Source organism: Phycomyces blakesleeanus (genome assembly GCF_001638985.1).
Source record: "Phycomyces blakesleeanus NRRL 1555(-) unplaced genomic scaffold PHYBLscaffold_4, whole genome shotgun sequence".
Taxonomy (NCBI): domain Eukaryota; kingdom Fungi; phylum Mucoromycota; class Mucoromycetes; order Mucorales; family Phycomycetaceae; genus Phycomyces; species Phycomyces blakesleeanus.
In genome coordinates this window covers 2,253,728-2,267,226 of record NW_017265137.1, presented here as the reverse complement: position 1 = coordinate 2,267,226, position 13,499 = coordinate 2,253,728, and the positions used below count along the sequence as shown (strand labels likewise).

Below are 13,499 nucleotides of genomic sequence, written 5' to 3'. Positions count from 1 at the left end.
CAATGTATTACTCTTCATATTCATTTCAATCAAAATAGAATTATAGATAGGTAAATAGATAGATAGGTAAATAGATAGATAGGTAAATAGATACTAACCATTCCTTTTCTATGTCTATGTATTATGTACGCTTATATTACTGAATTTGCAGCCAATATTAACATTAAATGCCAAGTAATTTTCTCTCTCGTATAATATCATCTAATATCATATCATCTCATTTATTACTATTATTATTATTCTCTCTATTCTCTTTCTCTTGGACCATGTTCAGCTTCAAAAAAAAAAGGCAAATTGAAACAGATTCTTCTTTGGGTTCATTAATTATTATCAAAAATAAAATCAAATAAGAAAAGATTTCCCTTGATACCAGTCAACCAAACATAGTCGAAACTCTGTTGATAGTATTGTTTTCAATGCTATCATCAATACTTTGTGCCAAGTGTAAGTATCCGGAAATGTGAGCCAATTGGATATCTTGAATAAGTTTACAAGTTCTACTTGCACAGCTATATTAATCGATTGTGTTGTTACCTTTTCTTCTTATTACTACTACTACTACTACTACTACTACTACTACTACTACTACTACTACTACTAAGAATAATATACACGACTTTGTTCTTTTGGTCCAATTTATTATTGCTTTTATTGTCTGTCTAGGTGTGGGGGTGAGGAAGCTATTATACTTGGTTTATTGAGTATATTTTTAGATGATTATTGATTCAGGGCTAAACAAGGGGACTTTGTATCTTCTAGCGCTTTCCTTTTTTTCTTTTTTGAAAAAATTAAAGTAAGAAATGGTGGGGTTTAGACACATTTGTAAAAAGGAGCCTAAAACAAGCAAGCAAGAAAGCAAGCTAGGATAGAATGTGTGTTTATGTGTATGTATGTATAAGAGAGAAAGATAGGAATTGGTGAATAAAATTGGGGAATAGAGATGTTGACTGGTTGTGGAATGAGTCCAAAGTGTAGTTGTCAAAAGACGATGATAAAAATAAACCAGAATAGAATATTAAACCTAATACATTGGCAAGAAAGAACAGAACATTATCTTGGGGAGTTTAATACTACACTACAAACCTAATGTTTATGATAAACTGAAGACTTCCGCGGGAAGATTTTGTTCTTTTTTTTTTGTTCTTTTTATTGTAAAGCAAACGGTACCAGATATTACGGGTAACAACAAAAGGAATATAAAGAGAGATAGAAGATGGGGAGAGAAAACAAGGGAAATGATCCTTTTTAAAAACAAAAAACAAAAAGATTTGCTTGAATTAGTGAGAGTAAGTAAGCCAATACTACTCTAGGGATTAGAAAATATAGACGGCTTAGGATGAAGAGCAATTACTAAATACATTAGAAAAGACTATGCGAAACAATGCTACTTCAGACTTGCTATTAGAAAATGAATTAGGGGAAAGTTACAGGGAAACCGAAGAAAACACGCATGGATATTTAATTGATATGATATTGTCAGGAGTGAATGGGGACTCTTACAAAGAAAGGCTCCAAAAGATAAGAATAAACGTTCCGTATCCGCACACATCAAGAGTTTTGTGAAGGTAAGTTAAGGGAGAGGTTGTGGTCGAAATTAACTCTAGGGATCCGAATCAAGACGTCCTAATCTGGATTTATTTTAATACCACATCACCTACATTTAAATAGAAACCCCAGTCAATAAAAAATAAGTAAAAAAGAAAAAAGGCGGGAGTTTACATGTTAGTATCTATATATGTAAGTGTATTTTGATGATAACTATAATTTTGTCAAGTTTACTACAAAGAAAAATCGATCAATTAAAGATATTAAAGAACATAAAGGTTCAATAGAACACTGTTGACCTTTAGTAATACTATTATTAATATCAATATTGTTTTACGAGGCGACTATCATAAATAAAATAACAAACAATAGGCCTAGCAAAAGGGTTTCAACCAGGAGCAACAAAGAATAGATATATATATATATATATTGACAAAATAAAGATCATCTGGGCAAGATCAAGTTTAGGTAGACAAGGAGGAAGATGAGAGAAAGAAATTATTAGGAGGTAGGAGGGAAAGAGAAAGTGATGATAATTATGTATTCAACAGATTTAAGAGTACATATTTGAATTTGTGAATTCCAAAAAATAAAATAGAGTAAAGAAATGAATTCATCAAGGTTATCAATACTTTAGAGTGTACACTGACTGAGCCAAGATTTGATGACCAAGATAAAGAGGAGTGATGAGTGAATTTTGCTTGTGCGTAGCTGTATGGCAGTTAAGAAACTGACTGAGGGGAGAGGACATAATCAGCCTAAAAGAATAAGGCATGTAAAAGTCTAGAGAATATCAGTGTACTGAGAATTGTGACGTGATCACGGATAGAGGGATAATAAGAATAATAGTAAGAAGTAAGAAATAAGCGGCCAAGATGGATACGGTATACAGTTTGAGTTTTGGCCAGAATAAATGCACAGAAAAGAAGTGTATACATCTATACAAATATGCGTGTGGTTATACAAGTGCTACTGTGTCTGTGCAAAGCTATATTTAATTCGGGTGGCGTCTTGTCAAGAGACATAGAGAGATAGAGAGAATATCCCTAAAAAATTATGGACTTTAAGCACAATCTTTTGGAATATAAAAAGGGCTAAAGTCACACATGGAAAAAAACCTCCAACTCCCGTCTTTCCCTGTTTTGGTTTAGAACTAATTCACCAAAGTGTACAGGAAGTACCAGCAGAGATGTGTTTTTTTTTAAAAAAAAATGAAAAGGAAGAGAACCTGATCTGCGTTCAAGAGGTACATATAATCCGATGATAAGCCTGTGAGAATATCATACATTGTTACATAATTTGTGGAGTCAGGGTGTACAGATCCTCACAAAGTGTAAAGAGACGTCAGTGGCTGGATATACATATATATGTATGTATGTATGTAAGCCCACAGACTGTTTTCTCAGCCTCATGAGTAAGCAATTATTTTCTTTTTAATACATCTTTAGGAATTACCACTTAATATTGGTAAGCAACGTTGTTTTGATTGTAATGGCTGTGTGAGTGTACATCGTATCCAACTCTTAATTCTAGAAATAAAGAAAAATAAAATGACGTACTGTATACTAAATCAGTACGGAAAGGTACCTGAGAGACTAGGCGAGGATTAGTTAAAAGCTCTTTGAGCGAGTAGAATGTATTTTAAGATTAGCTGACAAGTGACCTTGACCAAGTAGTAACCTGACAATTTTAAGACATATATAAAAGATTACAACTAAACAAAAAAGGGGTTTTGGTTGAGGGCTATCTACTGGTAGTGTGACACTATTCTCCAAAAGAATTTGTAGTAAACTGAAGCTCTTGGCGATAAAAGAGGAGAGAGATATGAATGTGTATAGATAAGAAATTGCGATGTAAAGTTGAGATTTCTCAACAACATAAGCCAATCAAAAAAAGAAAAAATAGGCATTAAAAAAAGAAAGTGAGTCTAGGAAATCTATTGTGGCTGGTGAGGTGCAAGTGAAAAAAAGGGGGGCGTAGATTACACAAACCTTAAAAAGAAAAAGGTTGATGAACAGCATCAGTGGCGTGGATAAACAGTGACAGTGATGCAATCTTAACAGTCTTGATGTTATATATATATACCAAGACTAGTGAATCAAGTTTCTTTTTTTTATGAAACAAAAGAAGACCTTTCTAACTATTACTCATACTATACAAATACTCATATGTAAACAAGTCTTGTAAGCAAAATTATAGTTCAGGATAAGGCTATCTTTCTTTGTAGAAATGGTCTTTGTATGTAATAGCAAAATACTACTTTGGTAATGCAAGGTTAAATTCTGTACCAAATGCTTTTTCCCTTTCAATAGGTAAAATATTATTATATCTTTGTGCATAGACACATGTATTGTGTATATATATAAAAAGGGCAGCCAAACTAATGATTTATTTTAATACATGTGGAAAATAAAGAATATATATATATATCAAACTGCAAAAGGGTAATTTTGGCACAAAATTAAGAGAATTTGACCAAAGAATCTAAAGGATGAAAAGATAGATAGAGAGAGAGAAAATAGAGATAGAGGAATAGAGATAAAAAGAGATAGAAATGGAGATAGATAGAGGGAGAATAGTATATATATAAAATAAAAAAAAATATAGAGGTATTTCTCCTCAAGGTTTTTCTTATGGTCTTTTTTTTTTCTTTCTTCTTTTTTTTTCTTTTTTAAAAACAAATCTAAAAAACAACACTTTAAATCATCTAGATCTTGACCTTCTTTCTGAGACCCTCCTTGTACTCAGCAATAGATCCAGGGAAACGGGCAATGTCACCGTTCTCACACAACCAGATCTCCTTTGCAACCTGTGAAATCAGACGGAAGTCGTGGGAAACAAGGACAACACCACCCTTGAAGCTGTTGATAGCATTGGCGAGCGAATCGATGGACTCCATATCCAAATGGTTAGTAGGTTCGTCCAACAAGATGATGTGGGGGTGGAGGACGGCAAGTTCGGCGAATACGAGACGGGACTTGAGACCATCGGAAAGGTGGGCAATGGGAGAGGTCTGATGGGCACCGGTCAAACCATAGCGACCCAACTGCTGACGCCAGTGGTCAGTCTGGGTGCTCTCGTGAGGGAAATGCTTCTTCATGTAGTCAATGGGAGACAGATCCATCTCGAGTTGGTCGTTGGAGTGCTGGGAGTACTTGCCAAGCTTGAGGGCAGTGTGGCGCTGGACACGACCTTCGGTGGGCACGAGCTCGTTGCTCATCAACTTGAGGAGGGTAGACTTACCGGCACCGTTAGGACCGACGAGGGCAATACGGGAGTCCATGTCGACACCGAGTTCGATGTGACGGTAGAGACAGTCCTCAACCTTACCGCTGTAGGCAAATGAGACCTCCTGGAAGGCAAGGACCGGTGGGGGGAGCTTGTCGACATCGGTAAAGGCAAACTTGAAGGCCTGGGGCTTCTCGACCTTCTCGATCAAACCAGCAGCCTCCATCTTGTCGATGATCTTCTGCTTGGACTTGGCCTGACGGACCAAGTTGGCGTAGGTACCGGCAGAGGCAATGAACTTCTTGATGTGGGCAATTTCTTCCTGCTGCTTCTCGTAGGCCTTGGCCTGGTTGACCTCGTTTTCCTCCTTAATCTTGACGAACATATCGTAGTTACCACCATAGTAGATGAGCTTACGCTTGTGGTTCAAGTTCATGGTGTTTGTGCAGACACCGTTGAGGAAATCCTGGGAGTGGGAAACGACGACAAGAATACGGTCGTAGGTCTTGAGGTACTCTTCGAGCCACACACAGGCCTCGAGATCCAAATGGTTGGTAGGCTCATCCAACAACAAGAGGGTGGGCTTAATGAAAAGGGCAGTCGCAAGTGCGACTCTCATACGCCAACCACCAGACATGTCCTTGGTGGCCTTCTTCATCTGAGCGGTGTTGAAACCAAGACCGGAAAGGAGAGAGCAAGCTCTGGCCTCAAAGGTGGAGGGATCCATGCCTTCGATACGCTCATAGATATCATCCAAAAGCGGGTTGTCGGCACCATCATCCTGGCTGAGGAGTTCCTCGACCTGCTTCTCGAGACGGGCGACTTCCTTCTGGGCGTGAAGGATGACAGCCTCGACAGCGTTCATGTCAGAAGGCTCGGCTTCTTGGTTAAGGAGGTAGGTCTACCAAAAAAAAATATGGGTAAGTTTATCTATAATTAAAAACCTGAATGATTCATTTCATATTATCGATTCAGACACAAACAAAATAAATTTACAAGATGTACAAGATGTACAAATATATACAATTGTATACTTGTTTGTTTGTTTGTGTCTGAATTGATAATATGAAATGAAATGAAAGAAAAACCTAGTTTCTCCCATTGGGCTACATGCACATTATATGTATGTGCGTATGAATCCAGAAAAAATACTTACATCGATATGTTCGGGGATCTCGATATCTCTCTCGGCAAGGGAGGTAAGGAAGGTAGACTTTCCAGAACCGTTAGCACCCAAAAGACCATAACGTCTGCCAAAGTTGAGTTCGATGGTAGCGTTATCGATAAGAACACGACCGTGGTAGTTGAGAGAGTATGACTCGATCTTGATATCTCTGCTTCTTTCCTGGGAAGAGTAGTTACCGGTGGCAGTACGGTCGACATTGATCTTCAACTTGTCCATAAGATCCTCTGCGGATGTAGTCTTGGTCGAAATGGGAGTGTTCTTGCCGGAATCCTTGCCAGAATCAGCCTTGCCACCCTTGGCAGCCTTTGCTGCGAGACGCTTAGCCTTGGATGCTGAAATGGCACTCATGATTCCCTTTTTTTTTAATGAAGCTGATGAAGGAGGGAGAAAGGAGGGAGCAAGATTTTATTTCCTTATTTCTTGATATATATATATACATATATAATTAAAAAAAAACTTTCTTTTTTTTTGATTTTTTCGCCGACGTTTTACATCTGTGACTTGTTATTCTGTGTGATGCGCATGCTTTTTTTTAAACAGCAAAAAAAAAAACGAGAAACACCCATTAAAAAAAAACAGTGGACTGCTATGTCTCAGAATATTCTGAGACTGAATTTCCAAATGTTTTCTCCTTTAATTTATTATTGGCCTTGCAAGGTTTTCGCTCTCTCTCTGTACGTATGTATATATACGTACACTCATTCAAGGGTATCGTTTTTTTTTTAAAAAAAGAAAGATATTATATAATTTATTTGGTTATTCAAGTCATAGTAAATATGATAAAAATATATGTATATATATTTAGTAGTAAAGGAATACTGAAAACGGCTTTGAGTCTTATGTGTATATATAAAGGTTTAGATTCGTTTTTATTATGTTTTATTATAGTATTGATGTCATTCAGATAAGAGAATAAGCTTATTACAGTTTTAATTTATGTATTCAATAGTGTACCAACCAAATCCCCATTTCCTTCTCCTTCTCTATTTCTTTCTCTTGTTGTCCTCACCCTTTCTTACTTTACTTGGCCTTATATTGGCTATTATTATTATTATTATTATTATCAGCCTTTTGGTAACATTATACTCCTTATTGATTTGATCTGATTTGATATGATCTGATCTGATATGGCATAACATTTATATATACATAATATACATACACAGTTTTTTTTACTTATTATAAACATACTACATATTCAAAAGCTATGAATAATAATAATAATAATAAAAGAAGAATATTATTATCATTATATATATATTGTTTTTTTATTAATTAATTTATTTATTTTTGGTATTTTTACTGCGCAACCTGCTTTCTGGAAGGTTTAGTTACCAAGTCAATCTAGTGTAACCTTTGATATGGTAAATAATGAAAGACTTATATGAAAAGTATAGAAATGACCCTTTACTTTTACTGAAATTCTGTTTATCTTTTCATGATTTTTTTTATATGAATGAATGCGATATATTAAAATAAGATATAAAAAAAAGGTCTTATTCTTATAAAATTCTGATAAAGAAATTCAATTGGATTCCGAGTATTATTATTTTTTAAAAAAAAGAAAAATTACTTTAGTGAAGATCTCGTAGTTTTGATTCAGTTCATCATTTTATTGGGTGAATTGAGAAACATGAATTGGTTTTACTGAGTTTAAATATCCAAATATATTTCAAAGTTTATCCTATTACGACAATCTCATGTCTCTCGGGGGGGGGGGGTTTTTTGGTTTCTTCGATATCTTTATAAAACTTTGTATGAGTAATGTTTTACAAACAAACAAACCAATATATATTTATATGCGTATATGATAATTTATTGGATATTGAAATATATTCAGCTTTGATCCATGTTTCAATCTAAGCCTTCAAACCACTTTTTTTTTTTTAAAAAAAAAATGAGTAAGAGGATTCTTACGGTTATGAAGCCATTTGTTCATTTATTTTGGATCTCCAATAACAAGAAGACTCAAAAAACTTTTATTATTATTATTATTATTATTAATTCATAACGATAATAATATTCTTTTTTACATATATATATATAATTGCTGTATATATTACTATTAATATTGTTCATGACTATGCCTATATGAGCTTTTATTTTTATTTATTTTTTTGTAAAAATAAAAATGAAATTGGCTTGTGCATAGAATTTAATGTGATGTCAGCATTTTTAAACAATCCCAACAATATGTTTATTATGTATGCATATATATAAAGAGAGTGAGCGAGTGAGCGAGTGAGCGAGTGAGCGAGTAAGTGAGTAAGTGAGTGAGTGAGTAAGTGAGAAGAGGAATATATATATATATATATATATTTTATTTTTATTTTTATTTTTAAATAAAATATAAAAGGTACTCGAGTCGTTAATGGGGGATCTAGTACAGTCTAAATGACGCACATGGAAAATATATAATAGCAACCATAATAAAAAAAAATATAAAAGAAAAATAGGGCTCTTAATCAATAAAATAGAGTAAAGAGACCCACACTCCGATTAGCCCCCTCTAATCTAACTGGGAGATACGGCCTTGTGTGTGTGTCTGTGTGTAACTAGATTGTACGTCATGAATATTTTAGTATATAATATATATATATATAATTGGGAATGGAAATGGAAATAGAAATAGAAAGTAAAGTATGAGTTAAATAGTAAAAGAATACATATTGCTACTTGTATAATTCATATCTACAGTATAACAAAGAGGTACATTTATGTGAATTCTTTTTGTCACCAGAGCTATTCAACAGACATAGCCAAAGGGGTGGTTAAAGCAAAAGGGAGGGAAAGAGAAGGATATTTCGATCTATGCACTTTTGATACCAATGAATATTAGAGATTTTAATGTACAAGTCAATACAAAACAGACTTGTTCCGTATTGACTTGATATTTAACACAGCCACACTCTGAACCAAGATATATTAATTATATATATATAAAAAAATAATATACCCCAGAACAACGGTATTCTCCTGCAATAATGCATATTATTGACTTGGTGATCAAAATATTGTTCTCAGGCTAACATTATAGGTATTTGATCAGTGCATTGCATTTGAACAAACCAAATAGATACTACTATTACTTGAAACACAATTACATGAAGAATATTGGCCATAAATTATAGTCTATCTTTCAGCAAATCTAGTATAATTATTAGTTGGAATGCAGAAAACAAATTGTATAATGTTTTTTGAGACAAAATCTTTGCAAAATAAGGATAAGAATAAGAATGAGATTATCATTTAAAGAATGTCAACCCCCCAAGAAAAAATAAAATAAAGGCAAGGACAGGACAGACTTGAGCAGCAAAAAGATAGTCATCATAATTGTAATTGTGATATTTAAATAAATGACTTGTTACACCATGCAGATTCATGCCATTGTAGATTGTTTGTTTGCATCTTTTGGATATACACCTGCAAACCTTTTTTGACGTGACGCCGAGTAGGAAATTAAGGTAATTTATCTTTTTTGCTTTCTTTAGCTGTGCAGATTAATCAGTAAAAACAAGAAAACTATCTATCTATATACATATTTATGTATGTATCTTTATATTTCTATTGAATCCTCAACTATTCTTGTCTGCTTGGTTCTGCAGTCCAAACTATGTAGCCTTGCAATGTTCATACTAGAAAATAATTATTATATAGATTATTATTATTATTATTAGAATTAGAATTAGAATTAGAATTAGAATTCCAAACTAATGATGTATAATAAATAAGGCATATGAATTAGGTCCACCATTATAACAATCTTCTAAACTACACAAGACAAAAGAAGAAGAAGAAGAAGAAAAGTAAGGGGAAAGAAACCCAAAAAAAAATGATAATAATAATAACCAAGAAAGAGTCTGGAAGCAACTTTGAACCCTTGACCCCCCCTCTACATCTATCTCTATTGCTCTCCATTTAGACTCCTTATTTATCAAAATGTGTGAAAGCCAATAATAGAGTGGCTGCATTGTGCTTACAAAACAAATACGCACAAAAGGCATTCTACTATTGACTTATTTGCAAAAAGAAACAAAGAGCGAGAAATAGGTTATTCAATCCTACGTAAGCAAACGCCCCAGATATTTTTTTTTTCATTTTTTTTTCAATTGATTCATCAAGGCACTTTAGAACATTAAAAGCTTCAATTTTTTCTTCTCCTCCTCTTTACCTTTCTCTTATTTCTCCTTCCTCTTCCTCCTCGTCTTCTTAATCTTTTTATCGCCGTTATTATCCAGTAATGTCTTCCCGTACCAAGGTCTTTGTCTTCACTGTTCTGGCCATGTCTGCCTTTGTGTCTGCTGCAGCAACTCCCCTGGCATGTGCAACCTGGGTCTTCATGTAACAAAAAAAAGCAAGGATCAAGGATCAAAGATCAAATACTATATAAACAAGTATATATAATAAAGAGGTAATGTATCTGTATATTGATATACCAAAAAAGAGGAGTCATTAACTCAATGTTTCTTGCAGGCAATCATACGCACACAAAAAAAAATGAGAAAAAAAAATTATATTTGCTTAATACCATTAAATATATATCTCTCTCTCTACCAGCTTACACCCACCTGCACCTACACCTAAACCTACACCCATACTTATATCTACACCTTATATCTACACCCTCAAAAACACACACACACACACACACACAAATATCTTTATTGCATTAAAGATGAAATAATAATTGTTATTGTTATTTGTTATTTGGTATTGGTTTTTATTGTTCTTCGAGTGCCCAAGTGCTACGTTTTTTGAGTGCCTGAATAAGATCTCCCCAAAGCATATCAGTGTCACATTTGGGGCATTTTCCTTTGACTGGTACAAGTTCATTGTCAGAATCAGAGTCCATAAGAAGAAGATGACTGGCAAGACACCTTAGATGTGTTACCATCTTACAATCTAAACAGCCTACAAACGCCTGTGTATTCTAATATGAAGAAAAGAAAAAAAGAGATCCTCTTGTCAGTTACATTTATACCTTCACAAAAAATAGATCAAGATATTATATAAACATTCAAAGAAGAAGAAAAAGAAGCTATACCTTTTTCTCAACATCAAGTTTACACATATAACAAGGCACTTTATCAGCCATTGAACAAAAATTATGATATACAGGGTCGTCTTCTACACAAGATATATATGTTCAATTATATATCTATAACATGCAATATATATTAAACTCACTCTTATCCAATTGGAATTTCTTAAGTGGAAGATTAGTCAGTGGTCCAAGTGTAGTCTTTATGTGATGGGGTAGCAGAATACCCGCCATACCCTGCCCCTCTGCCTCAAACAGGCATTTGAAAGCTGGGGTAATAAAGTGAATATTGAGTGGCCACCGAGAAAACGGCTTTGTGGACAAGACATCATGTACAGCCCGCATCTTGGAAAGCAATAGATTCGCATGTTGTTTACTACTCATTCCAAAAGCATTGTCCTTGTTGGCATAACACTTTGATCTTTTGAGGTGTCGAGACTCTAGAGGATGTTGCCAGGCATTTTCAAATGCAAGTGCACACAAGTTGCTAGGGAATCCATAAACCAACATTACCATTTCCCTAGTTTTTTTTTTAAAGAAAATACTAGTCTCAATACACAATTTGATAACAGACAATATATGTATGTATGTATGTATGTATGTACATATTTATGTATATTTTCTACCAAGGACGATACGGTGTTGTCTTCTTTGCACCTTGTGTAATCTCTCCATTGTGTTGTCTCAAACGTTTGATAGGGTCTGGTGTAGACCCAACATAAACTCTGTTTGGATAGTCTGGATTTAAAGACCTAATCAAATAACAGCTATAAAATACACAACTAGGCTCCATAAATTTGTGACAGAGAAGAAGTAGACATACACACACACACACACACACATTTTATATATCTCTATTTCTCTCTCATAATCTCTCAAAGTACACTCCACACTCTCTCCCTTTCTCCCTCTACTTCAACTTTTCATCAGTCACAAAAAATGGGCAGTGGCAAGTGGCTTGGTGCAATTCCAAATACCGAAATCTAGAGACCATTTTTGCTTGAAGCTGACTTTTTTTTTTATACATTTTTTTTTAATTCAATAGAGCTTAATCCCCTCTCCCCCTTTTTTTTATTATATACATATATTTTTATACATAATGCGTCCCTTGACAGCCGAAGAAACCACAACTCTCTTTGAGAAGCTCGCCAAATAGTAAGCCTTACTCAAGTACTTGAGACAATAATACATGTATATGTACCTAATTAGAAAAGGAAACGATTTATAGCATTGGAGCCAACATTAAGCATTTGATCGATCGTCCCGATGAGACTTACTGCTTCCGTCTTCACAACAACCGTGTCTATTACCTCAGGTAAAAAATTATTACCACTACTACTGTTAATATTACTATATGTATATATATCTAAAGAAACAAAAGGATGAAATATGCTTAAATCATGTACTTCACAAATACTAATATATTAATTATAATAATAGTGAGGCTATGATGCGCATTGCTGCAAGTGTTGGACGTGATCAGCTCGGATCGGCTGGTGTGTGCTTTGGAAAGTTCACAAAGACTGGAAAGTTTAAATTGCACATTACTGCTCTTGATCATCTTGCACAGTACGCCAAGGTACAAACGGATAATATATAAAAAGCAAAGCGATTGGGAAAAAAAAGAAGAAGAAGAAACTTGGTACTGATTGAGTGTAATTTTTTTTTTGTTTAGCACAAGATCTGGATCAAGCCTAATGGTGAGATGCCATTCCTTTACGGCAATCATGTCGTCAAGGCTCACTTGGGTAGAATTACCGATGATACTCCCGAACACACTGGTGTAGTTGTTTACACTATGTCCGATAGTCCCTTAGTAAGTTAAGAGATTCTGTTGAGCTTAGGAGGATATGAAGAAAATTACGAGTGGCGGGATATAAAAGAGAGAGAATCCTTGTGTCTATGTGTATTAACTTGTTTATCATAAAACAGGGTTTCGGTGTGACAGCACGCTCGACAGTTGATATGAAGAAGCTTGCACCCACAGATATCATCATGTTCCATCAAGCTGATGTTGGAGAGTACCTCCGTGAGGAAGACACTCTGTTCTAAGTTTCTTTTTTATATATATATAGCATATTACACATCCCAAACTTACTACATTTCACACACCAAAATATATATGTATTTATATAAGAAATAAGATTCATCCTCGCAAAAATCTGTAAAAAAAAAATACGCACTTTCTTTAGAATATCAATAATAATAATAAAAGCACCAACAACAAAACTAAAAAAAAAAAGAAACCGAAAACGACACCATCTTATTTACTCACAATATATATCCAAGAAGAAGAAGTATATGTTTATCACAAAATAGTTTCTTTTTTAAAAGGAGGAAAGAAAATAGAATGGGTTGCTTAATATTTTGACTTGTAAATATTAAGCATCTTGGACCTGAATCTTCTTTTATTTCAAAAATTCACTTCATAAAAAAAACCGATACCTGGATTTTTAATACTGGCTTATGTACAAGTAAACAGTGAAATAGATAGATAGA

At 34.2% G+C, this 13,499-nt stretch overlaps 4 protein-coding genes across 4 annotated transcripts; 2 read left to right on the top strand and 2 right to left on the bottom strand.

Moving 5' to 3' along the window:
- Window positions 1-123: 123 nt before the first annotated feature.
- Window positions 124-1,843, top strand: PHYBLDRAFT_68594 (hypothetical protein; the record flags this gene model as incomplete). The annotated part of the gene is made up of 5 exons (XM_018441976.1): window positions 124-174; window positions 357-444; window positions 1,158-1,179; window positions 1,481-1,565; window positions 1,775-1,843. 5 exons carry the CDS (start codon window positions 124-126, stop codon window positions 1,841-1,843), a joined length of 315 nt encoding a protein of 104 aa, XP_018295941.1.
- A 2,409-nt stretch (window positions 1,844-4,252) lies between these two features.
- Window positions 4,253-6,175, bottom strand: PHYBLDRAFT_108391 (hypothetical protein; the record flags this gene model as incomplete). Its single annotated transcript, XM_018428050.1, has 2 exons — window positions 4,253-5,674; window positions 5,930-6,175. 2 exons carry the CDS (start codon window positions 6,173-6,175, stop codon window positions 4,253-4,255), a joined length of 1,668 nt encoding a protein of 555 aa, XP_018295940.1.
- Window positions 6,176-10,679: 4,504 nt separating this feature from the next.
- Window positions 10,680-11,793, bottom strand: PHYBLDRAFT_68596 (hypothetical protein; the record flags this gene model as incomplete). The annotated part of the gene is made up of 4 exons (XM_018441977.1): window positions 10,680-10,889; window positions 11,004-11,086; window positions 11,147-11,520; window positions 11,627-11,793. 4 exons carry the CDS (start codon window positions 11,791-11,793, stop codon window positions 10,680-10,682), a joined length of 834 nt encoding a protein of 277 aa, XP_018295939.1.
- A 306-nt stretch (window positions 11,794-12,099) lies between these two features.
- On the top strand, window positions 12,100-13,052 carry PHYBLDRAFT_108851 (hypothetical protein; the record flags this gene model as incomplete). Its single annotated transcript, XM_018428073.1, has 5 exons — window positions 12,100-12,155; window positions 12,229-12,315; window positions 12,441-12,579; window positions 12,676-12,816; window positions 12,933-13,052. The coding sequence occupies 5 exons, from the start codon at window positions 12,100-12,102 to the stop codon at window positions 13,050-13,052; spliced, it is 543 nt and encodes a 180-aa protein (XP_018295938.1).
- Window positions 13,053-13,499: the final 447 nt, after the last annotated feature.